General features: G+C 47.3%; 2 protein-coding genes across 3 annotated transcripts; one reads left to right on the top strand and one right to left on the bottom strand.

Moving 5' to 3' along the window:
* Positions 1-391: 391 nt before the first annotated feature.
* LOC135532718 (poly(A) polymerase gamma-like) lies at positions 392-6,771 on the bottom strand. 2 transcript variants are annotated; one of them, XM_064960186.1, is made up of 7 exons: positions 6,650-6,771; positions 2,467-2,634; positions 1,923-1,989; positions 1,693-1,774; positions 1,478-1,587; positions 1,117-1,170; positions 392-541 (listed from the first exon to the last, which is right to left on the bottom strand). In XM_064960186.1, the coding sequence occupies exons 2-7, from the start codon at positions 2,619-2,621 to the stop codon at positions 401-403; spliced, it is 609 nt and encodes a 202-aa protein (XP_064816258.1). In that variant the 5' UTR covers positions 2,622-2,634; positions 6,650-6,771; the 3' UTR covers positions 392-400. The 2 variants fall into 2 exon arrangements, with proteins under 2 accessions (XP_064816258.1, XP_064816257.1); XM_064960185.1 differs by lacking the exon at positions 6,650-6,771 and adding an exon at positions 3,710-3,861.
* On the top strand, positions 5,878-25,037 carry LOC135532717 (actin-related protein 2-A-like). The gene is made up of 9 exons (XM_064960184.1): positions 5,878-5,994; positions 7,772-7,882; positions 11,912-12,127; positions 14,360-14,432; positions 15,000-15,136; positions 16,814-16,963; positions 22,372-22,517; positions 24,268-24,400; positions 24,803-25,037. Exons 1-9 carry the CDS (start codon positions 5,947-5,949, stop codon positions 24,971-24,973), a joined length of 1,185 nt encoding a protein of 394 aa, XP_064816256.1. The 5' UTR covers positions 5,878-5,946; the 3' UTR covers positions 24,974-25,037.
* The last annotated feature ends 556 nt before the right edge of the window (positions 25,038-25,593 follow it).

Here is a 25,593-nt window from a genome sequence, read left to right as displayed (position 1 = left end):
AGCGCCACAGGAAGAGAGCGCATCAGCGCCACAGGAAGAGAGAGCATCAGCGCCACAGGAAGAGAGAGCATCAGCGCCACAGGAAGAGAAAGCATCAGCGCCACAGGAAGAGAAAGCATCAGCACCACAGGAAGAGAAAGCATCAGCACCACAGGAAGAGAAAGCATCAGCACCACAGGAAGAGAAAGCATCAGCACCACAGGAAGAGAAAGCATCAGCACCACAGGAAGAGAAAGCATCAGCACCACAGGAAGAGAAAGCATCAGCACCACAGGAAGAGAGCATTAGCACCACAGAAAGAGAGCATTAGCACCACAGGAAGAGAAAGCATCAGCACCACAGGAAGAGAAAGCATCAGCACCAAAGGAAGAGAAAGCATTAGCACCACAGGAAGAGAGCATTAGCACCACAGGAAGAGAGCATCAGTACCATTGAGGCTGCGGATACAGCGGATGTCCAGGTTCCTCAGGTGGGAGTCTCCTCTCAGATCCAGGTTATCTGGGATGGACTGCAGAGCCAGCCGCGCAAACAGCAGGTCAATCTGCCCAGCAACAAGACAGAGCAGGTACACTTTAAATACACTGGGCTCAAATTCAGAAGTACAGATCTAGGATAAAGTGGGACCACCCGCTAATTCAGTAAGACTTAAAAAAAAGTGGCCAAACGTGATCCGAGAACAGTAATCCTATTGAAGGTTTGCGAATTATAACATTTTGGGGTCCAATACTACTTAGTCTGTATCTACTACAGGATATTGTGATTTTGGGTGATTATTAAATAATAATTATGTTATAATTATGTTTCTGCCAATAGTATACTATAGCTACCTATGCTTTCTGTTCAAATATGCGAAAAATTGGTCAGAAACGAGCTGCATCATAAACCTCTCATTTCCAGGGTCTGTTCTTAACTTCAAGACTGTGTTGAGTTTGATCTACAGTCTGACCTGGGTTCTGTTCTAGTTCAATATGAACGTAAATGTGTTGGATGTGAACATTGAATGAATGTGTTCGCTCCATCGTTAAAGATTTGGGTTGGTGAAAATCCACTCTGATGGTATACCTATCTCACAGAGTGTTGAAATAGACACCATTTGTACATGCAAAACCCCTTTACCTCGATGCCGTCAAACTTAAATTTGATCACAGGTACAAAGGCATCCTCCACCGCCTGAAAGAAGAAGTGCGTCATGTTTAAAGCAATTTGACAGGCCAAGGTACAGCAGAACAGAGATGATTGCCATAATATACATTAAGAAAATATCTTGAGGACTGGCAATTTTAGTGATCATGCCTCGGCCTCCAGCACATTTAGTGTCAACGTAGGTTACAATCCGGTCTACTGCCTTTTGACACCATCGCTCTTCATTTTTCCCACACTGTCATCCTCTCGCACACTGTTCAATAAAATATGAGATTCCTTTATTTTTTTACTATAAGACTATTATCCTGAGAATTTTAATTTTATTTAACCTCACCCGTAGGTCTTTGATCTCTTCGTGCAGTTTGAGCTTTGCAAAGAATGAGTCGAAGAAGTCTGTCCTCTCCACGTGTCGCGGCGATACACACAAGGCATCAATATCCGCCCCTGCAACGCAAACACACAAAACTAAGCTAGACATTTGACAGCACACAACACGTGTCTCATGCAGACATGAACGTGTTCTCTTTAAGAGTCAGGATAGGACATTACCTTTAGTGTGAACTCCAAGCCGGTAAGACCCAAAGGTGAAGATCTTTCCCCCCACATTGGTTATCGCCGATGGTGGGAGGTTCTGAGGGGAATTAATGTGTAATACATGTTGAGTGATATAGACACCATTCTCCCATTGATATCATAGCAGAGTAGGAATGATTTGCTCTCTGTAAAGCAGCCACTAATGCACACACCGTTCAGTCATCGTTGTTCTTCAAGGAACCTACCTTCGTTTCACTGATCTCGGCAATCCATTCCTTGACAAATGTATTCAACTTCCCAAGAACTGCGAGTCTGTGGGAAGTAGCATAATGTCAATCAATTCACCTGTCCACTACGAAAGCCAGCATATCCCAAGCACACATATGAAAAGAACAAAAACCTGTAACTCTTTAACCTGGAAAACATTTAAGCAAAATAAAGGGCATGTAAATGAACAAATACCACTCAACTTCAACCAGCGCCTGTATTCGCTGAAAGTCTCAGTGCACGAGTGTGGCTGATACAGGATCAGTTTTATGTTTTAGATATTAATGAATAAGATTATAAGGAGAGGTGGGGGGCTGATCCTAGATCAGCACGCTTCCTCCGAGACACTTTTTGAATACGGGCCCAGGCGTGTAAGTGAACACATTTTGTTTTTTTACTTAGTTGGGTTAAGTCTGACAAAGACCTCCGTGTGAAAACATTGTACAATAGAAAATGCAAATAAACTATGGGAGTATCTCTGTGCTGGCATTTTTTCTTTATTTCATGAGAACAACATCTCACCTGTGGTTGAGTTCGTCCTCATCCTCAAACACCCCAAAGGGTTTCATGGCCTCGCTGAGCTTGTGTGTGTACTGATGGTCCACCTCCCTGGGGAAGGCCATGCTAATGGATGAGGTAATGCCATAGTGTTTCTGAGGCTGCTGCCCGCCATGCATACTGTTACTGTTCCTGTACAAGTCAACAGAGAGGAGGAATAGTATGTTATAGATATGATAGATGCCCTGTTGAATTGTTCAAAGTTGTTTGCCGTCTAGCCGACTAAACGCAACAGTGAAGGAAGTTCCTGATTAACTCCAACGGAGTTGAGCGGACCAGGCTTTGGAATTCATCCGACTACATTGATTCACTTGAGGTCAATACTTTATTGAGCAATCTGTTTACTAGTTATCACGTAGCTACCTAAACGTTAGCAATCATTTTTTTTGCTTGGTTTCCCCAAGCCACCAAATTGAATCTATAGTGAGCTACATGCCATAAACAATATTTGCATTTGAAGAGCCATCCTATGTTTAGTGCACACACTGGATGAAAAGCAAACACCCAAAGACATAAACCGGGGACTAACTTAAAGTTACTTTGATGGTGCTTCATTTATTTCCGATTCATTGAGCTGGTCTGGATAGATTAAGCACAAATAGGTAACTAACGAGGTCAGTATCTGTCTGACATGACGCCGGCGTCAGCTCCAAATTACCTGGTATAGGTCACTACACAGACAGGGATGTTTACAACAAAAAAAGCCAGCCAGCTAATGTTAGCGCATCCGTAAGCAAGTTAGTTAGCAACAACGTTGCTAGCACACGTTAACGACAATACATCTATATGACCATCTAGTTATAAAACAGGAACTCAAGGGCTCTAACGTTAACGTCGTTAGCTAACAAGTTAGCTAGCGCTGATTATAAACAAAATACCGTTAATCAACAATTAGCTAGATAACGTTAGTTAGCTACAATGAAATACAGAAGAAGGACATCTAAAAACCCATCGAGTCATCAAGCTACTTTAGAAATATATGATGTCGGGGAGCAAGTTAGCAAAGTTAACAGATGCACCAAATAGCTAGGCCTTTGTTCGCTACGCTAACTCCCTCAGCCTCGCATTGTTGTGATGATAGCCGTTCGTTAGCAACTAGCTAGCAGTGTTAGCCTAGCTAGCTAACGTTAGATATCATATTTCTACGACAACACACATGTTGAAGAGTGAACAAGATTGCAATGGCTTAAGCATGTGTGCAACTTACGCTGACATTTCTTTCATGACCCACCGATAACTTTCTCTTTTCCTTAGAACAAACTTGTAGAAAACATGTAAACTCAGCCAGCAGCAGCCCCGACCCTATTTATAACAATAGCTAGTTAGTTACACTCCAATATGGCGCTCAAGCCGTCTCTGTATCCCGACAAGCTTTGCGCAGTGAGATTCTGTCATCATTTCCGGTCATAAATCCATAAACATCCGCAGTGGACTTTTTTTTTTGTGTACTGACTTTTGAGTTGCCACAGTACAATTATGTATACGGTAGTTATACTCACGACCCACCGTATGGGTACAGAACTTGTTCATCAATAATCCAGTGAGTTTTGAGGGAACATTTTGAAAAAGCCATGTAAACAAATGTGTCAAATTACATTATTTTGTTATAATAAAGTGTATGATGCCATGCTACTGCAGTGTATGAGGATGGCATGGGACATGGTCTTCATTAAGTTTGTGAGCATAGGGGCCGGAAGGTTGCAAGTTCAAACCCCCAAGCTGACAAGGTACAAATCTGTCGTTCTGCCCCTGAACAGGCAGTTAATCCACTGTTCCTAGGCCGTCATTGAAAATAAGAATTTGTTCTTAACTGACTTGCCTGGTTAAATGAAAATAAAACAAAGAAAATACTACAGTATTTGAAACGACTGTAACGACAAAGAATGTATTTTAAAAGACTGATACACTTAGTGTTTGTGAGCATTGTACTTCATCTTCCCTTTTGTGGCATAGGCTGCATTAGGCTCGTTTTAGCCATAGTTCGAGTCCCCGCTGCAGCTCTCATTTTCTCCTACTGCATTAGTGGCAGCGATGGGATCACGTCCAGTGGTCTTACATGGTGTTGGGGAAACATTCTCACTGCACTTAGGGGCTATGTGCACAAGGATATTTCTTAAGAGAGGTAATACTGTAAAATGTATCAAAGTGGTTAGTGCGTTGGGCCACTAACCGAAAGTTTGCTCGATCAAATCCCCGAGCTGACAAGGTAAAAATCTGTCGTTCTGAACAAAGCAGTTAACCCACTGTGCCTAGGCCATCATTGTCAATAAGAATTTGTTCTTTACTGACTTGTCTAATTAAATATTCTCATTAGTTTTTTTATTCTCCAGCTACATGACCATTTAGTGGGGTTCAAGGTCTCACAGCCACCTTCCCTCTTCTGAAAGAGCAAAACACCGTAGGTCTCCCGGACCATAGGCAAACTAGTTATTAGCCACTACTGTAATAAAGTGAATCCTCCTGGGGTAGGTCAGGGCCAGTGTATCAGATGGGGAGCTGTGAAACTCACTGCTCAGCCTGAAGTGTCGCCCCTCGTGCTGTTGAAGAAGGCCTTTTTCAATAGCTTGATGGGTTGGAATGTCTCAAGAGAAAAGTCAAGTGTGTTTGGGTGGGTAGAGATTCTCAGTTCAAGTCTCAGTATGAGCTGAATCAGGGGGAAGTGGTATTGGCTAAACTAGCAACATGATGTTCTTTACACTTGCTTACCTCGGCAGTTGGGGTTCAAACCAATAGGGGAGTGATTGTTAGTTAGTTAGTTATTAGTTCAGTTATAGATCATTAGTAGTCAACAATAGGAGAATGATTGTTAGTGAGTTAGCCCAGTTATAGATCATTATTAGTCAACAATAGGGGGGTGATTGTTTCTTAAAAGAGCACAAAACATGTACATTTCTAGACATCTCTGAAAAGCAAGTCAAGTAAAGAGCTTTTTTTTTGTCTCAAAGGGGCAGTGTTGTATTTTGAGACAGGCTTGAATGGGCAGAGGGTAGCTTAGTTTGTCTGATTCGTTCAATAATGGTATGGGAATAATAATGCATTTTATTTTGTAAAGTGGTTTCTTGCATTAAACAACACGACATGTTCAGTCACCTTGTCTGAAGGTCAAGCCCTGCATCCCCCCCCCCTGCTGCTGTAGGCTGTACTATAGAATAGCTATTAAAGTGTTATGGGATGTATTTTCTCCATTGTTTTTTTATGGTAGGCCACTCTGTTAGGTCTACATTACGATCAAATAGCCACAGTAGCCTACTCGGCCCCTGGATGTTATACTTATTTTGTTATGTGTCATTTCTAGGAAGGAAAGAAGGATGAATGCCATCGAAAGGTATTCGAACAGCCCCCCCCCCCCCCCCCCGGAAGATGCCAAGACAGTCTGGGTGGTGACTTCCGGCTTGCTGAAGAAAGTTGAGCTGGGGAGGTTTGCTGGCTCCTGGGTTTTGCAAAATGGATAGCCAGGGAAGGAAAGTGGTGGTTTGTGACAATGGAACCGGGGTAAGTTTATGAGTGGAAAGCTGCATATGACCGAGTTCTATTAATGCTATATTTTTCCAAGGCAGAATGGCAGGAGAACATTTTTATCTGAAACAGGAAGTGGATGATGTGTTGCTAGCGCTCTAACGTTAGCTAGTTAAGTCGGTGGGTAACGCAAGGCAGGAATGTCTGTCCGTTTTTACAATTATCTACCCCTGGCTAGCTATGTTGTCATCTTCCAATACATTCAATAAAAAATAATTTCACGGTGCAAAAATTAAATCGGCCTGTTAGCTCAAACCTATTAAATCGTTTGACCCAGCTTTCGTGTTAGTTAGCTGTTTAGCTAGTCTAGTCAGCGTTAGCCAACTAACTACATTTTCACTCAATGTTGATGTCAAAATGTTTTGTAAATTCACATTTGTTTCTACTGGTCCTTATGCCTCAGGTTATAACGACAGAATTAGTTAAGCTAGTTCACGTTAACCATAACCCATGCCCGTGTGTTAATAGGTAGCTGGCAATATCCGGTAGGATATCCAATATTTTTTTATGGAACGCTATAAAATAGTTGCATTTGGGAAATAGCGTCGGGGCTGCGCTCCTCCTGACAACTGTTTCTAGGGATTCTGAGGTCCCTCCGTCATTTAGGACATAGGTAGTAAAAATAGCTTACAGTACTCGGATCCTTCAAATCTGGACACACCAAATGGATCTCAGTGTTGTTTTTGGATTGTACTTCTGACTCTCAGCGATTTGAAGCGATGCTGGCATAGTGTGTATGCAGCTAAAAAGTGCTCACTGTGAAGGGCTTAAGAAATGAGTCAAGCGGAAGTGAGACTAGTTTCTTAACCACAGCTAGGATTCTAAGATACACACACACACATTCACTGCTAGGCTAGAGCTTGTGACCCTTACTCAAGTCTACTGAAGCGAACGTCACAAATATTATCAGTAATTGCTTTCTGATGCCCGAAGAAGTGTGGACTATAATTTTGCTTTAACTTAATCTCTCGTTACTTCTGGGTAACTGAGATTAGACATAATAACTTGGTTATTTTGCTTTGGGGAGTTCAAAGAAAGCCCTTATTTTCCACATTTGCCTCATCTCTCCACATCCTCTCCACCCGTGATTCCACATTTGCATAATCTCTCAACATCCTCTCCACCCGTGCTTCCACATTTGCCTCATCTCTCCACATCCTCTCCACCCGTGCTTCCACATTTGCCTCATCTCTCCACATCCTCTCCACCCGTGCTTCCACATTTGCCTCATCTCTCCACATCCTCTCCACCCGTGCTTCCACATTTGCCTCATCTCTCCACATCCTCTCCACCCGTGCTTCCACATTTGCCTCATCTCTCCACATCCTCTCCACCCGTGCTTCCACATTTGCCTCATCTCTCCACATCTTCTCCACCCGTGCTTCCTCATTTGCCTCATCTCTCCACATCCTCTCCACCCGTGCTTCCACATTTGCCTCATCTCTCCACATCCTCTCCAGCCGTGCTCAACTCTCTCTTCCTCCGGTCTTTTAATTCAAACCAGTCCAATACAAACAATATTTATTCACATGGAAGGAACAGACCAGTATTGCCAGGGCAATATACAGTGTTAATATATTCAAAAATATATATATTATCTCTTTCTCGCTCTCTGTATCTTTATTTTTAATCCCCAGGAGGCCTTTTGGTAGGCCGACATTGTATATAAGAATTTGTTCTTAACTGACTTGCCTAGTAAAATATTTTAACTACAGAAAATCTATAAATGTATCTCTCTCTGTCTCTCTCTCAGTTTGTGAAGTGTGGCTATGCAGGCTCCAACTTCCCCGAGCACATCTTCCCTGCCTTGGTGGGCAGGCCAATCATTCGCTCCACAGCCAAAGTGGGCAACATTGAGATTAAGGTAATACTACGAAGCTCTCCTCTCCTGTGCAACACTCCAACGTTGGTTCAAAAGTTACGCCGACACAACAACCCTATTCCTGGACCAAGAAGCATGGACCAGACTTAATCTCATCTGTGTCTGTCATACTGACTCTCTTAGTCTAGTAACACCTATTTTAAAATGACATCCCATCCCCTCTCTTTGTTTTACTGGCTGGCTCTCTACTTTATGCTCCACCTCCTTCACCTGTCATCACATGATGAAGTAGAATATTCAGAAGATGGTAAGTGGTGTGAGTTCCTGGCTGGTGTGTGCAGGCCCATGCCCTCCCTGGTTGCCTAACGGGGAGAGCGAGTGATGCTGTGTTTTTACTTCATTTGGAGTGCCTTTTATTTGTTGTTGTTTTCTATATTTAATTTGTCTCTCATTGGTGTTTTATTTGGCTAAATATTTGGCTAATTATAACATTTTAAGTACTTCTGTGGAGAAAAATGGATTCCTAATGACTAGGCAGACAGAAATCTAGTGATTTCTTTTTAAGAGTCCACTCATTTCACTGTTTTGTTGTTCCTGTTTTTCATCTCAAGTTAGTTTAGCAGAAGGAACTTAAATGCCACATGGCCTGTGTCTGAAATGACATCCTGTTCCCTATATAGGGTCAGCATGCCCATTAAGCCCACGTACCCACTAAGCCCACGTACCCACTAAGCCCACGTACCCACTAAGCCCACGTACCCACTAAGCCCACGTACCCACTAAGCCCACTTCCAGCTTTGGATTCAAATGTATAATAAAAAGCTAGTTTTATAATCAACTTTTTCCGCCATTTTATGTTTCAGCCAATTAATCTGGTTGTTATATCCATAACCGTTTTTATTCTTAGCCAATCAGAAGTTTTATTATTAAGTTATTGAGTTGTGTTCCCCTAGTGGCCAATTTCAAAACTGAAGAAAAAACGTTGGTGTTGAGTCAACCCTCAGATAAATTGTTCAGACATTTTTTGGTACCTTCTCAGATAAGTGATCATACTATCATTTAAAATTAAGAAATTAATGTGCCTATATGCACATGCAGTGGTGGAAAAAGTTCTAAATTGTCATACTTGAGTAAAAGTAAATATACCTTAATAGAAAATGGCTCAAGTCACCTAGTAAAATACTACTTGAGTAAATAAATATACTTAAGTATTAAAAGTAAATGTTATTGCTAAAATATAGTATCAAGTATCGAAAGTAAAAGTATAAATCATTTCAAATTAGCAATGAATATAAATGTTCTACCATAACAAAAAATGTTATTTTGGGGAAGCATATTAGATTGTGAGTTGGGACATATAGATTTTGTATGTGAACTACTTCTAAGACCCATACATTCAGCTGTTCCCAACTCACTTCACTCGCGCTAGAGGGAGACTGGCCCGGCTGGTGTTAGCTCATGTGCAGATCACACCGCTGGTGTTAGCTCATGTGCAGATCAAACCGCTGGTGTTAGCTCATGTGCAGATCACACCGCGGCTGCTAGCACATGTGCAGATCAAACCGCTGGTGTTAGCTCATGTGCAGATCAAACCGCTGGTGTTAGCTCATGTGCAGATCACACCGCTGGTGCTAGCTCATGTGCAGATCACACCGCTGGTGCTAGCTCATGTGCAGATCAAACCGCTGGTGTTAGCTCATGTGCAGATCAAACCGCTGGTGTTAGCTCATGTGCAGATCACACCGCGGGTGCTAGCTCATGTGCAGATCACACCGCGGGTGCTAGCTCATGTGCAGATCAAACCGCTGGTGTTAGCTCATGTGCAGATCACACCGCTGGTGCTAGCTCATGTGCAGATCACACCGCGGGTGCTAGCTCATGTGCAGATTACACCGAGGGTGCTAGCTCATGTGCAGATCACACCGCGGGTGCTAGCTGATGTGCAGATCAAACCGCTGGAATGGCGATTTAAGGTGTTTACATGTTCTAATAATTTGAAAGAATTCTCAGAAAACAGGGTGTTTTAATTAGCGTATGTTTACTTTGATTTTGAAACACTTGGGGATGGTGTTGATATCCCTAATCAATGAACATGAGCATAACTGTCTTTTGTCGTCGTTTAAGTTGATTAAAACACAAAAACTACAGTTGTGCATCTAACCCTGGTGCCTTTACCAAGATTAGAAACCTCGGTACTTTCTCCAAGATGTTTGGAGTGGACAGGTAGTCGTTGATGCAGAGAGAGAAGAAGAAGATGATCAGGGTTGAGTGACATCAGTGGTGGAAGACCTACAAGTGGTGGACGAACATGCAAACAAATGAGGGACAATGAGATGACTATTGGGCGACAACTCGTGCACTTTGGGCTGGGGGCCTTGGCATATTGTGTTTTATGGTCCCCCACCGGTACCTTTTAATACAACAGTAGAGGGAGATTTTAAATGGTCTTCAGATATGGTTTAGGAAGACAAGTTGAACTTATTAACAACAGTAGTAGTACAGCAAATGTCAATCAGCTTTCAGATAATGAATTGAAAGTTGTGTTGGTGTGTTTGTGGTGATGGTGTGTTTGTGGTGATGGTGTGTTTGTGGTGATGGTGTGTTTGTGGTGATGGTGTGTTTGTGGTGATGGTGTGTTTGTGGTGATGGTGTGTTTGTGGTGATGGTGTGTTTGATGTGTGTGTGGTGGTGGTGTGTTTGTGGTGATGGTGTGTTTACATTTACATTTAAGTCATTTAGCAGACGCTCTTATCCAGAGCGACTTACAAATTGGTGAATTCACCTTCTGACATCCAGTGGAACAGCCACTTTACAATAGTTTGATGTGTGTGTGGTGGTGGTGTGTTTGTGGTGATGGTGTGTTTGTGGTGATGGTGTGTTTGTGGTGATGGTGTGTGTACATGGTGTGTTTGTGGTGATGGTGTGTTTGTGGTGATGGTGTGTTTGTGGTGATGGTGTGTTTGTGGTGATGGTGTGTTTGTGGTGATGGTGTGTGTACATGGTATGTTTGTGGTGATGGTGTGTTTGTGGTGATGGTGTGTTTGATGTGTGTGTGATGGTGGTGTGTTTGTGATGATGGTGTGTGTGTGTGTGTGTGTGTGTGTGTGTGTGATGGTGGGTGTACATAGCTGTTGATTGGCAGAACAGACAGGATGGAAGCAGCAGGTCTTCATTGAAAACACATGGCACTGCCAGACGGGGGCTCCTTCAGTGCCAAAACACACACTGTGTCAACTGTTTCTCTAACCTGGTCCTAGATCTGTTTGTTCCAACCATTGACCATAGCAGTTGGCACAAGTCAAAACAATACAAACAGATCTGGGACCAGGCTACGGTTTCTAAATGTGTCAAGTAGCTTCCGTGGGCAACAGTTTACTAGTCTGCGCTGATGACAGTCAGGCTCAGTGTATGCCAGTGAAATAGGAAGCGTTGTAATGTGTGACTAACACTTGGCTAACCAAATCATGTAGTGATTCCCAATGCCGGGTTTGCATGTAACTCTGACTGAGCCTTGCTCGAATGAGACTGAATCTGAACTTGACCTGCATGCAGATTGTCACGCAAACTTCTCATTGACGTCAATGGTGTCCATGTAAGTTACTTGCATGTTTCTCAAGTTTAGGATTGTGCCCTGTGCTCTGGTCAGAAAGGGAACAGGTTTTAAGAGTGAATGCATGGGAACATGCTGTTTTAAAGAATGCATGCTGGGTAATTGCTGACGGATGTGACTTGCCTCTTTTTGTTTGAGCGCTGCGTATGTGTATATCCCATTACTGTGTCTCTTTAGGCCATCGTGGAGCCGTCATGGAGGCAGTGTTGACATGCCCCTCTGTTACTGCTGGTGAAAGGTGACGGTACAGCTAAGCTAACGGTCTGATTTCTCCAGGGCCGTATTCATGAGGCTCTCCACCGATCCAACACAAACTATCCCGCTGAGAACAACACCTGCACTTTTCCAATAAGAAGAACGCTTGTTTCTGTTTACGGTTGCAAAATGCTTTGTCACGTCGTGTGCTAATGAACACGACCCAGGGGTGTCTATCTGAACCTTAAACCCCTTAACGTCCATAGGACCTGATGGTGGGCGACGAGGCCAGCGAGCTGCGCTCCATGCTCGAGGTCAACTACCCCATGGAGAACGGCATCGTCAGGAACTGGGACGACATGAAGCACCTGTGGGACTACACCTTCGGGCCTGAGAAGCTCAACGTCGACTCCAGGAACTGCAAAATCCTGCTCACCGAGCCGCCCATGAACCCCACCAAGAACCGAGAGAAGATCATTGAGGTGGGTATGTCGGGGGGGGGTGTGTGTAGCAAGTTGACTCCAAGTGCATAGCAACAGCTAGCTACCACTCTGACCTCATTACCGTGTGAGAACTAATGTAGGAACATCTGTGTGAGGTTCAGCATTAACAGAGCTCTAAAGCTGTGTGAGGGTCAGTATTAACAGAGCTCTAAAGCTGTGTGAGGGTCAGTGGGTTCAGCATTAAGAGCTCTAAAGCTGTGTGAGGTCAGTGGGTTCAGCATTAACAGAGCTCTAAAGCTGTGTGAGGGTCAGTGGGTTCAGCATTAACAGAGCTCTAAAGCTGTGTGAGGGTCAGAGGGTTCAGCATTAACAGAGCTCTAAAGCTGTGTGAGGGTCAGAGGGTTCAGCATTAACAGAGGTCTAAAGCTGTGTGAGGGTCAGTGGGTTCAGCATTAACAGAGCTCTAAAGCTGTGTGAGGGTCAGTGGGTCCAGCATTAACAGAGCTCTAAAGCTGCGTGAGGGTCAGCGGGTTCAGCATTAACAGAGCTCTAAAGCTGCGTGAGGGTCAGCGGGTTCAGCATTAACAGAGCTCTAAAGCTGCGTGAGGGTCAGCGGGTTCAGCATTAACAGAGCTCTAAAGCCGCGTGAGGGTCAGTGGGTTCAGCATTAACAGAGCTCTAAAGCTGCGTGAGGGTCAGTGGGTTCAGCATTAACAGAGCTCTAAAGCTGCGTGAGGGTCAGTGGGTGGGTTCAGCATTAACAGAGCTCTAAAGTTGCGTGAGGGTCAGTGGGTTCAGCATTAACAGAGCTCTAAAGCTGTGTGAGGGTCAGTGGGTTCAGCATTAACAGAGCTCTAAAGCTGTGTGAGGTTCAGCATTAACAGAGCTCTAAAGCGGTGTGAGGGTCAGTGGGTTCAGCATTAACAGAGCTCTAAAGCTGCGTGAGGGTCAGTGGGTTCAGCATTAACAGAGCTCTAAAGCTGCGTGAGGGTCAGTGGGTTCAGCATTAACAGAGCTCTAAAGCTGTGTGAGGGTCAGTGGGTTCAGCATTAACAGAGCTCTAAAGCTGTGTGAGGGTCAGTGGGTTCAGCATTAACAGAGCTGTGTGAGGGTCAGTGGGTTCAGCATTAACAGAGCTCTAAAGCTGCGTGAGGGTCAGCGGGTTCAGCATTAACAGAGCTCTAAAGCTGTGTGAGGGTCAGTGGGTTCAGCATTAACAGAGCTCTAAAGCTGTGTGAGGGTCAGCGGGTTCAGCATTAACAGAGCTCTAAAGCTGTGTGAGGGTCAGCGGGTTCAGCATTAACAGAGCTCTAAAGCTGTGTGAGGGTCAGTGGGTTCAGCATTAACAGAGCTCTAAAGCTGTGTGAGGGTCAGTGGGTTCAGCATTAACAGAGCTCTAAAGCTGCGTGAGGGTCAGTGGGTTCAGCATTAACAGAGCTCTAAAGCTGTGTGAGGGTCAGTGGGTTCAGCATTAACAGAGCTCTAAAGCTGCGTGAGGGTCAGTGGGTTCAGCATTAACAGAGCTGTGTGAGGGTCAGTGGGTTCAGCATTAACAGAGCTCTAAAGCTGTGTGAGGGTCAGTGGGTTCAGCATTAACAGAGCTCTAAAGCTGTGTGAGGGTCAGCGGGTTCATCATTAACAGAGCTCTAAAGCTGTGTGAGGGTCAGTGGGTTCAGCATTAACAGAGCTCTAAAGCTGTGTGAGGTTCAGCATTAACAGAGCTCTAAAGCTGTGTGAGGTTCAGTGGGTTCAGCATTAACAGAGCTGTGTGAGGGTCAGTGGGTTCAGCATTAACAGAGCTGTGTGAGGGTCAGTGGGTTCAGCATTAACAGAGCTGCGTGAGGGTCAGTGGGTTCAGCATTAACAGAGCTGTGTGAGGGTCAGTGGGTTCAGCATTAACAGAGCTCTAAAGCTGCGTGAGGGTCAGTGGGTTCAGCATTAACAGAGCTGTGTGAGGGTCAGTGGGTTCAGCATTAACAGAGCTCTAAAGCTGTGTGAGGGTCAGTGGGTTCATCATTAACAGAGCTCTAAAGCTGTGTGAGGGTCAGTGGGTTCAGCATTAACAGAGCTCTAAAGCTGCGTGAGGGTCAGTGGGTTCAGCATTAACAGAGCTGTGTGAGGGTCAGTGGGTTCAGCTTTAACAGAGCTGCGTGAGGGTCAGTGGGTTCAGCATTAACAGTGTGTTACACATGTTCATCATTCCAGAAGCAGTCCAGCTGTAAGACTGTATTTGATGGCGGTCTCTTAAAGTTGTCTCTCTGTCTCTGGTAGGTGATGTTTGAGACGTATCAGTTCTCAGGGGTCTACATTGCTATCCAGGCTGTGCTGACGCTCTACGCCCAAGGTACTAGACTAGAGGAACACACAGCCTCTTCAACTCTCTCTGGTTCACTTTAAGACCCAACTCAACACAGCTTACTCCCTCCCATTCAGAGGGTTTGTCAAACGTATCGGGGGTGTGTTAATTATGTTACTCTGTGCGTGTGTCTGACGTGTGTGTGTGTGTCTGACGCGTGTGTGTGTGTGTGTGTCTGACGCGTGTGTGTGTGTGTGTGTCTGACGCGTGTGTGTGTGTGTGTGTCTGACGCGTGTGTGTGTGTGTGTCTGGCGTGTGTGTGTGTCTGACGTGTGTGTGTGTCTGACGTGTGTGTGTGTGTGTCTGACGTGTGTGTGTGTGTGTGTGTCTGACGTGTGTGTGTGTGTGTGTCTGACGTGTGTGTGTGTGTGTGTGTGTGTCTGACGTGTGTGTGTGTCTGACCTCTGTGTGTGTGTGTGTGTGTGTGTGTGTGTGTGTGTGTGTGTCTGACCTCTGTGTGTGTGTCTGACCTCTGTGTGTGTGTGTGTGTCGGATTTCTCTGTGTGCGTGTCTGACCTGTGTGTGTCTGACCTCTCTGTGTGTTTCTGCCCTCAGGCCTGCTGACAGGTGTTGTGGTGGACTCTGGGGACGGTGTGACACACATCTGTCCGGTGTACGAGGGCTTCAGCTTGCCCCATCTGACACGACGCCTGGACATCGCTGGGAGGGACATAACCCGCTACCTCATTAAGGTACCTCTGCCGCGGCAGGTTAGGAGAATGGAACGCGGCAGGTTAGGAGGATGGAACGCGGCAGGTTAGGAGGATGGAACGCGGCAGGTTAGGAGGATGGAACGCGGCAGGTTAGGAGGATGGAACGCGGCAGGTTAGGAGAATGGAACGCGGCAGGTTAGGAGAATGGAACGCGGCAGGTTAGGAGAATGGAACGCGGCAGGTTAGGAGAATGGAACGCGGCAGGTTAGGAGAATGGAACGCGGCAGGTTAGGAGAATGGAACGCGGCAGGTTAGGAGAATGGAACGCGGCAGGTTAGGAGAATGGAGCGCGGCAGGTTAGGAGAATGGAACGCGGCAGGTTAGGAGAATGGAACGCGGCAGGTTAGGAGAATGGAACGCGGCAGGTTAGGAGAATGGAACGCGGCAGGTTAGGAGAATGGAACGCGGCAGGTTAGGAGAATGGAACGCGGCAGGTTAGGAGAATGGAACGCGGCAGGTTAGGAGAATGGAACGCGGCAGGTTAGGAGAATGGAACGCGGCAGGTTAGGAGGATGGAGCGCGGCAGGTTAGGAGGATGGAACGCGGCAGGTTAGGAGAATGGAACGCGGCAGGTTAGGAGGATGGAGCGCGGCAGGTTAGGAGGATGGAGCGCGGCAGGTTAGGAGGATGGAGCGCGGCAGGTTAGGAGAATGGAGCGCGGCAGGTTAGGAGAATGGAGCGCGGCAGTTTAGGAGAATTGAGTTATGGTTGTCCCCGATGCGACTGAAACATGCAGCTTTTGGTCTGTAGTTGTACTCCATCCAGTTACGGTCCTCATTCACTGTGTCCCAGTTCTCTGTCCTGTGGAAAAGGACCAGTGGCAGGTAGCCTAGTGGTTAGAGCGTTGGGCCAGTAACCAGCAGGTAGCCTAGTGGTTAGAGAGTTGGGCCAGTAACCAGCAGGTAGCCTAGTGGTTAGAGCGTTGGGCCAGTAACCAGCAGGTAGCCTAGTGGTTAGAGCGTTGGGCCAGTAACCAGCAGGTAGTCTAGTGGTTAGAGCGTTGGGCCAGTAACCAGCAGGTAGCCTAGTGGTTAGAGCGTTGGGCCAGTAACCAGCAGGTAGCCTAGTGGTTAGAGCGTTGGGCCAGTAACCAGCAGGTAACCTAGTGGTTAGAGCGTTGGGCCAGTAACCAGCAGGTAGTCTAGTGGTTAGAGCGTTGGGCCAGTAACCAGCAGGTAACCTAGTGGTTAGTGTTGGGACAGTAACCAGCAGGTAACCTAGTGGTTAGTGTTGGGCCAGTAACCAGCAGGTAACCTAGCGGTTAGAGCGTTGGGCCAGTATCCAGCAGGTAGCCTAGTGGTTAGAGCGTTGGGCCAGTAACCAGCAGGTAACCTAGTGGTTAGAGTGTTGGGCCAGTAACCAGCAGGTAACCTAGTGGTTAGTGTTGGGCCAGTAACCAGCAGGTAGCCTAGTGGTTAGAGTGAAAGGTTGCTGGATCGAATCCCCAAGCTAACAGTAAAAATCTGTCTTTCTGCCACTGAGCAAGGCAGTTTAACCCACTGTTCCCCGGGTGCTGAAGACGTGGACATTGATTAAGGGTGATTTAGAGGGGTTGGGTTAAATGTGGAAGACACATTTCAGTTGTACAACTGACTCGGTATCCCCCTTTCCCTGACAAGCTTGGTGGTAACACCTCTCTACCTCTCTGATCTCCAGCTGTTGCTGCTGAGGGGCTATGCGTTCAACCACTCTGCGGACTTTGAGACGGTGCGTATGATGAAGGAGAAGCTGTGCTACGTGGGTTACAACATCGAACAGGAGCAGAAACTGGCTCTGGAGACCACCGTGCTGGTCGAGTCCTACCAGGTCAGTACCACTGTCCTACCGGGTTAGTATCACTGTCTTCCCGGGTTAGTATCACTGTCTTCCCGGGTCAGTTCTACCAGGTCAGTACCACTGTCCTACTGGGTCAGTTCTACCAGGTCAGTACCACTGTCCTACCGGGTTAGTATCACTGTCTTCCCGGGTCAGTCCTACCAGGTCAGTACCACTGTCCTACCGGGTTAGTATCACTGTCTTCCCGGGACAGTTCTACCAGGTCAGTACCACTGTCCTACCGGGTTAGTATCACTGTCTTCCCGGGTCCGTTCTACCAGGTCAGTACCACTGTCCTACCGGGTTAGTATCACTGTCTTCCCGGGTCAGTCCTACCAGGTCAGTACCACTGTCCTACTGGGTCAGTCCTACCAGGTCAGTATCACTGTCCTACCGGGTTAGTATCACTGTCTTCCCGGGTCAGTCCTACCAGGTCAGTACCACTGTCCTACCGGGTCAGTCCTACCAGGTCAGTATCACTGTCTTCCCGGGTCAGTCCTACCAGGTCAGTACCACTGTCCTACTGGGTCAGTTCTACCAGGTCAGTACCACTGTCCTACTGGGTCAGTTCTACCAGGTCAGTACCACTGTCCTACCAGGTCAGTACCACAGTCCTACCGGTCAGTTCTACCAGGTCCGTTCCACAGTCCTACCGGGTCAGTACCACTGTCCTACCGGGTCAGTACCACTGTCCTACTGGGTCAGTCTTACCGGGTCAGTACCACTGTGCTACCGGGTCAGTACCACTGTTCTACCAGGTGAGCCGTACCAGGTGAGTTCTGCACGGTCAGTGTAAAATAGACCCCTAGTGACCACTCTGAGTAGCTGATGAGTAACAGAATATACCACCACACCACACCACTCTGAGTAGCTGATGAGTAACAGAATACTACCACCACACCACTCTGAGTAGCTGATGAGTAACAGAATATACCACCACACCACACCACTCTGAGCAGCTGATGAGTAACAGAATATACCACCACACCACTCTGAGTAGCTGATGAGTAACAGAATATACCACCACACCACTCTGAGTAGCTGATGAGTAACAGAATATACCACCACACCACTCTGAGCAGCTGATGAGTAACAGATTATACCACCACACCACTCTGAGTAGCTGATGAGTAACAGAATATACCACCACACCACTCTGAGCAGCTGATGAGTAACAATATACCACCACACCACTCTGAGCAGCTGATGAGTAACAGAATATACCACCACACCACCCTGAGCAGCTGATGAGTAACAGAATATACCACCACACCACACCACTCTGAGTAGCTGATGAGTAACAGAATATACCACCACACCACTCTGAGCAGCTGATGAGTAACAGAATATACCACCACACAACTCTTGAGCAGCTGATGAGTAACAGAATATACCACCACACCACTCTGAGTAGCTGATGAGTAACAGAATATACCACCACACTACTCTGAGTAGCTGATGAGTAACAGAATATACCACCACACCACTCTGAGCAGCTGATGAGTAACAGAATATACCACCACACCACTCTGAGCAGCTGATGAGTAACAGAATATACCACCACACCACTCTGAGTAGCTGATGAGTAACAGAATATACCACCACACCACTCTGAGCAGCTGATGAGTAACAATATACCACCACACGACTCTGAGCAGCTGATGAGTAACAGAATATACCACCACACCACACCACTCTGAGTAGCTGATGAGTAACAGAATATACCACCACACCACTCTGAGTAGCTGATGAGTAACAGAATATACCACCACACCACTCTGAGCAGCTGATGAGTAACAGATTATACCACCACACCACTCTGAGTAGCTGATGAGTAACAGAATATACCACCACACCACTCTGAGCAGCTGATGAGTAACAATATACCACCACACCACTCTGAGCAGCTGATGAGTAACAGAATATACCACCACACCACCCTGAGCAGCTGATGAGTAACAGAATATACCACCACACCACTCTGAGTAGCTGATGAGTAACAGAATATACCACCACACCACTCTGAGCAGCTGATGAGTAACAGAATATACCACCACACCACACCACTCTGAGTAGCTGATGAGTAACAGAATATACCACCACACCACTCTGAGCAGCTGATGAGTAACAGAATATACCACCACACCACTCTGAGCAGCTGATGAGTAACAGAATATACCACCACACCACACCACTCTGAGTAGCTGATGAGTAACAGAATATACCACCACACCACTCTGAGTAGCTGATGAGTAACAGAATATACCACCACACCACTCTGAGCAGCTGATGAGTAACAGAATATACCACCACACCACTCTGAGCAGCTGATGAGTAACAGAATATACCACCACACCACTCTGAGCAGCTGATGAGTAACAGAATATACCACCACACGACTCTGAGCAGCTGATGAGTAACAGAATATACCACCACACCACTCTGAGTAGCTGATGAGTAACAGAATATACCACCACACCACTCTGAGTAGCTGATGAGTAACAGAATATACCACCACACCACTCTGAGTAGCTGATGAGTAACAGAATATACCACCACACCACTCTGAGCAGCTGATGAGTAACAGAATATACCACCACACCACTCTGAGTAGCTGATGAGTAACAGAATATACCACCACACCACTCTGAGCAGCTGATGAGTAACAGAATATACCACCACACCACTCTGAGCAGCTGATGAGTAACAGAATATACCACCACACCACTCTGAGCAGCTGATGAGTAACAGAATATACCACCACACGACTCTGAGCAGCTGATGAGTAACAGAATATACCACCACACCACTCTGAGTAGCTGATGAGTAACAGAATATACCACCACACCACTCTGAGTAGCTGATGAGTAACAGAATATACCACCACACCACTCTGAGTAGCTGATGAGTAACAGAATATACCACCACACCACTCTGAGCAGCTGATGAGTAACAGAATATACCACCACACCACTCTGAGTAGCTGATGAGTAACAGAATATACCACCACACCACTCTGAGCAGCTGATGAGTAACAGAATATACCACCACACCACACCACTCTGAGTAGCTGATGAGTAACAGAATATACCACCACACCACTCTGAGTAGCTGATGAGTAACAGAATATACCACCACACCACTCTGAGTAGCTGATGAGTAACAGAATATACCACCACACCACTCTGAGCAGCTGATGAGTAACAGAATATACCACCACACCACTCTGAGCAGCTGATGAGTAACAGAATATACCACCACACCACTCTGAGTAGCTGATGAGTAACAGAATATACCACCACACCACTCTGAGTAGCTGATGAGTAACAGAATATACCACCACACCACTCTGAGTAGCTGATGAGTAACAGAATATACCACCACACCACTCTGAGCAGCTGATGAGTAACAGAATATACCACCACACCACTCTGAGTAGCTGATGAGTAACAGAATATACCACCACACCACTCTGAGTAGCTGATGAGTAACAGAATATACCACCACACCACTCTGAGTAGCTGATGAGTAACAGAATATACCACCACACCACTCTGAGCAGCTGATGAGTAACAGAATATACCACCACACCACTCTGAGTAGCTGATGAGTAACAGAATATACCACCACACCACTCTGAGCAGCTGATGAGTAACAGAATATACCACCACACCACTCTGAGTAGCTGATGAGTAACAGAATATACCACCACACCACTCTGAGTAGCTGATGAGTAACAGAATATACCACCACACCACTCTGAGTAGCTGATGAGTAACAGAATATACCACCACACCACTCTGAGCAGCTGATGAGTAACAGAATATACCACCACACCACTCTGAGTAGCTGATGAGTAACAGAATATACCACCACACCACTCTGAGTAGCTGATGAGTAACAGAATATACCACCACACCACTCTGAGTAGCTGATGAGTAACAGAATATACCACCACACCACTCTGAGCAGCTGATGAGTAACAGAATATACCACCACACCACTCTGAGTAGCTGATGAGTAACAGAATATACCACCACACCACTCTGAGTAGCTGATGAGTAACAGAATATACCACCACACCACTCTGAGCAGCTGATGAGTAACAGAATATACCACCACACCACTCTGAGCAGCTGATGAGTAACAGAATATACCACCACACCACTCTGAGTAGCTGATGAGTAACAGAATATACCACCACACCACTCTGAGTAGCTGATGAGTAACAGAATATACCACCACACCACTCTGAGCAGCTGATGAGTAACAGAATATACCACCACACCACTCTGAGTAGCTGATGAGTAACAGAATATACCACCACACCACACCACTCTGAGTAGCTGATGAGTAACAGAATATACCACCACACCACTCTGAGTAGCTGATGAGTAACAGAATATACCACCACACCACTCTGAGCAGCTGATGAGTAACAGAATATACCACCACACCACTCTGAGTAGCTGATGAGTAACAGAATATACCACCACACCACTCTGAGCAGCTGATGAGTAACAGAATATACCACCACACCACTCTGAGCAGCTGATGAGTAACAGAATATACCACCACACCACACCACTCTGAGTAGCTGATGAGTAACAGAATATACCACCACACCACTCTGAGTAGCTGATGAGTAACAGAATATACCACCACACCACTCTGAGTAGCTGATGAGTAACATAATATACCACCACACCACACCACTCTGAGTAGCTGATGAGTAACAGAATATACCACCACACCACTCTGAGTAGCTGATGAGTAACAGAATATACCACCACACCACTCTGAGTAGCTGATGAGTAACAGAATGTACCACCACACCACACAGGAGGCTGAACACTGGATTGGTCTCGACATGTTAATGTCGGTGGAGCTTCAGAGGAACCAGGAAGTGCTGAGCAGCTTCCAGAGAGTGGGTGGAATATTCCTCCATGATATTGCTTTTCTTTCATAAGAAGGGCACTCATTATAAAACACACACATCTTAAGAGTGTGTGTGTAGCGTATATGTGTGTGTTAGACAAGGTGGGTAGTGTGTCTGTGGGGGTGTGTGATATCATATCCTTTGTGGCCACAGGGCGGCGGTGGCTGGGCAGCTCTCAACTTCCTCCCACGGCCTGAGCTGAATAGAGCCTTTACACACAAGCTACAAAGACGCACACAACTCATAAAATACAGATGAACACGTTTTACAGTAAATACACACACACACACACACACACACACACACACACTCACCACCACACGTGATCATCAACAAGATACTACTACACATTCACCACACGTAAGCCTGAACAACATACACACACCACCCTCTGACTTTCAATCTCCCTCCCTCCCTCCCCTCCCTCCCCTCCCTCCCTCCCTCCCTCCCCTCCCTCCAGCTCCCAGACGGCAGGGTGATCAAGGTGGGAGGGGAGCGTTTCGAGGCTCCAGAGGCTTTGTTCCAGCCCCATCTCATCAACGTAGAGGGAGTCGGGGTGGCAGAGTTGCTCTTCAACACTATCCATGCAGCAGACATCGACACCAGGTAACTAACACAGACCGACAATACACACACACACTGACAATACACACACACACACAGGCCGACAATACACACACACAGACACTCATACACACACAGACCGACAATACACACACACACACTCATACACACACAGACCGACAATACACACACACACTGACAATATACACACACACACAGGCCGACAATACACACACACAGACACTCATACACACACAGGCCGACAATACACACACACAGACACTCATACACACACAGACCGACAATACACACACAGACCGACAATACAGACACACACACAGACCGACAATACACAGACACTACTTTTTTTATCGTCACCTGTTTTAATCTCCCCCTCTCTCTGCCTACCCCCCTCTCTCTCTCTCTGCCTCCCCCTCTCTCTCTGCCCCCCCCCCTCTCTCTCTCTCTCTCTCTCTGCCTCCCCCCTCTCTCTCTCTCTGCCTCCCCCTCTCTCTCTCTCTGCCTCCCCCCCTCTCTCTCTCTGCCTCCCCCCTCTCTCTCTGCCTCCCCTCTCTCTCTGCCTCCCCCCTCTCTCTCTCTCTGCCTCCCCCCTCTCTCTCTCTGCCTTCCCCTCGCTCTCTCTCTCTGCCTCCCCCTCTCTCTCTCTCTGCCTCCCCCTCTCTCTCTCTGCCTCCCCCCCTCTCTCTCTCTCTGCCTCCCCTCTCTCTCTCTCTGCCTCCCCCTCTCTCTCTCTGCCTCCCCCTCTCTCTCTCTGCCTCCCCCTCTCTCTGCCTCCCCCCCTCTCTCTCTCTCTGCCTCCCCCCCCTCTCTCTCTCTGCCTTCCCCCTCGCTCTCTCTCTCTGCCTCCCCCTCTCTCTCTCTCTGCCTCCCCCTCTCTCTCTCTGCCTCCCCCTCTCTCTCTGCCTCCCCCCTCTCTCTCTCTGCCTCCCCCTCTCTCTCTCTCTGCCTCCCCCCCTCTCTCTCTCTGCCTCCCCCTCTCTCTCTCTCTGCCTCCCCCTCTCTCTCTCTCTCTGCCTCCCCCTCTCTCTCTCTCTGCCTCCCCCCTCTCTCTCTCTGCCTCTGCCCCCCCTCTCTCTCTCTCTGCCTCCTCCCCCCCTCTCTCTCTCTTTGCCTCCCCCTCTCTCTCACCTCTCTCTCTCTGCCCCCCCCTCTCTCACCTCTCTCTGCCTCCCCCTCTCTCTCTCTCTGCCTCCCCCCTCTCTCTCTCTCTGCCTCCCCCTCTCTCTCTCTCTGCCTCCCCCTCTCTCTCTCTCTGCCTCCCCCCTCGCGCTCTCTCTCTGCCTCCCCTCGCGCTCTCTCTCTGCCTCCCCCTCGCTCTCTCTCTCTGCCTCCCCCTCTCTCTCTCTCTGCCTCCCCCCTCTCTCTCTGCCTCCCCCCTCTCTCTCTGCCTCCCCCTCTCTCTCTGCCTCCCCCTCTCTCTCTCTCTGCCTCCCCCCCTCTCTCTCTCTCTGCCTCCCCCCCTCTCTCTCTCTGCCTCCCCCTCTCTCTCTCTCTGCCTCCCCCTCTCTCTCTCTCTGGCTCCACACTCTCTCTCTCTCTGCCTCCCCCTCTCTCTCTCTCTGCCTCCCCCCCTCTCTCTCTCTCTGCCTCCCCCCCTCTCTCTCTCTGCCTCCCCCCCTCTCTCTCTGCCTCCCCCTCTCTCTCTCTGCCTCCCCCCCTCTCTCTCTGCCTCCCCCCCCTCTCTCTCTGCCTCCCCCCCTCTCTCTCTCTGCCTCCCCCTCTCTCTCTGCCTCCCCCCTCTCTCTCTCTGCCTCCCCCCCCTCTCTCTCAGGTCTGAGTTCTATAAACACATAGTGTTGTCAGGTGGGTCCACCATGTATCCAGGTCTTCCATCTCGACTAGAGAGGGAGCTCAAACAGCTCTACCTGGAACGCGTGCTGAAAGGCCACGTGGACAAACTCTCGGTGAGAACAACTCTTTTCAAATAGATTTTGTTTTTATTTAACTTACATTTATGAATAGAAAGTCAATAACAAATTGTTATTTGCAATGATGACCTGTCTAAAGGTCCAACCGGTCCCTAATGGACCTGAAGGGTGGGAGGAAGGATGTATGCTGAAAAGTATTGGGACAGGGCCCACTTCCTCAACATGGTGCAGTGTTGTAGTTAACCCACTAGGTGGAGACAAAAACATCTCTTCAGTAGTCAGCTCATCGTACACAACAGAAGTAGATCGCTGCTCTACAAATCACCTTGCATCCTGAATTACTAGTCATTATATGATGAGGTCAAGATTTATCCATCCTGTGCCAAACTCCTCCCCTCGGACATAATGCTGAATTTCCCCCCCCGTCTCCCTCTGTAGAAATTTAAGATCCGCATCGAGGACCCGCCGCGGCGTAAGCACATGGTGTTCCTGGGCGGGGCCGTGCTGGCGGACATCATGAAGGACAAAGATCACTTCTGGCTGACCAGGGAGGAGTACCAGGAGAAAGGTGTCAGGGTGCTGGAGAAACTGGGAGTCACTGTCAGATAAAGACCTCCGCAATGTTAAAGACCATACACACACACACACACACATACATACATACATATCCATATATTCACCCAAACATTGAAGAGTCATCATAGAGAAGCACCTAGAATGGTGTACGTGTAAAACACACAGACTCAACACGGTTTCCTCCCCCATGGCAGACTAGATCTCTATGTATCCTTCTTCCTCTTCTAAACAACAGAATCACAGCATCACCGTAGGGAGTGATGACGCCCTCCAGCTCTCCTCTGATGGTCTAGTATAGTTTAGCTCAGGGTTGGTAGTAGAGTTCAGGACATCACTCCTCCAGCCCTCCTCCTCTCCTCTGATGGTCTAGTATAGTTTAGCTCAGGGTTGGTAGTAGAGTTCAGGACATCACTCCTCCAGCCCTCCTCCTCTCCTCTGATAGTCTAGTATAGTTTAGCTCAGGGTTGGTAGTAGAGTTCAGGACATCACTCCTCCAGCCCTCCTCCTCTCCTCTGATGGTCTAGTATAGTTTAGCTCAGGGTTGGTAGTAGAGTTCAGGACATCACTCCTCCAGCTCTCCTCTGATGGTCTAGTATAGTTTAGCTCAGGGTTGGTAGTAGAGTTCAGGACATCACTCCTCCAGCCCTCCTCCT

This window comes from Oncorhynchus masou, unplaced genomic scaffold (genome assembly GCF_036934945.1).
Source record: "Oncorhynchus masou masou isolate Uvic2021 unplaced genomic scaffold, UVic_Omas_1.1 unplaced_scaffold_1998, whole genome shotgun sequence".
Taxonomy (NCBI): domain Eukaryota; kingdom Metazoa; phylum Chordata; class Actinopteri; order Salmoniformes; family Salmonidae; genus Oncorhynchus; species Oncorhynchus masou.
This window is presented reverse-complemented; position numbering and strand designations above follow the sequence as displayed.

What these genes read in the sequence shown, in the direction of transcription:
- LOC135532718 (XM_064960185.1), bottom strand. An exon ending in GAGGACGAACTCAACCACAG is followed by an intron (nt 1,990 to 2,466) that starts GTGAGATGTTGT and finishes TACTTCCCACAG; the next exon opens with ACTCGCAGTTCTTGGGAAGT. An exon ending in AAGAGATCAAAGACCTACGG is followed by an intron (nt 1,171 to 1,477) that starts GTGAGGTTAAAT and finishes TTCTTCTTTCAG; the next exon opens with GCGGTGGAGGATGCCTTTGT.
- LOC135532717 (XM_064960184.1), top strand. Translation starts at nt 5,947, where the DNA reads ATGGATAGCCAGGGAAGGAAAGTGGTGGTTTGTGACAATGGAACCGGG. An exon ending in ACCGAGAGAAGATCATTGAG is followed by an intron (nt 12,128 to 14,359) that starts GTGGGTATGTCG and finishes TGTCTCTGGTAG; the next exon opens with GTGATGTTTGAGACGTATCA. An exon ending in TAACCCGCTACCTCATTAAG is followed by an intron (nt 15,137 to 16,813) that starts GTACCTCTGCCG and finishes TCTGATCTCCAG; the next exon opens with CTGTTGCTGCTGAGGGGCTA.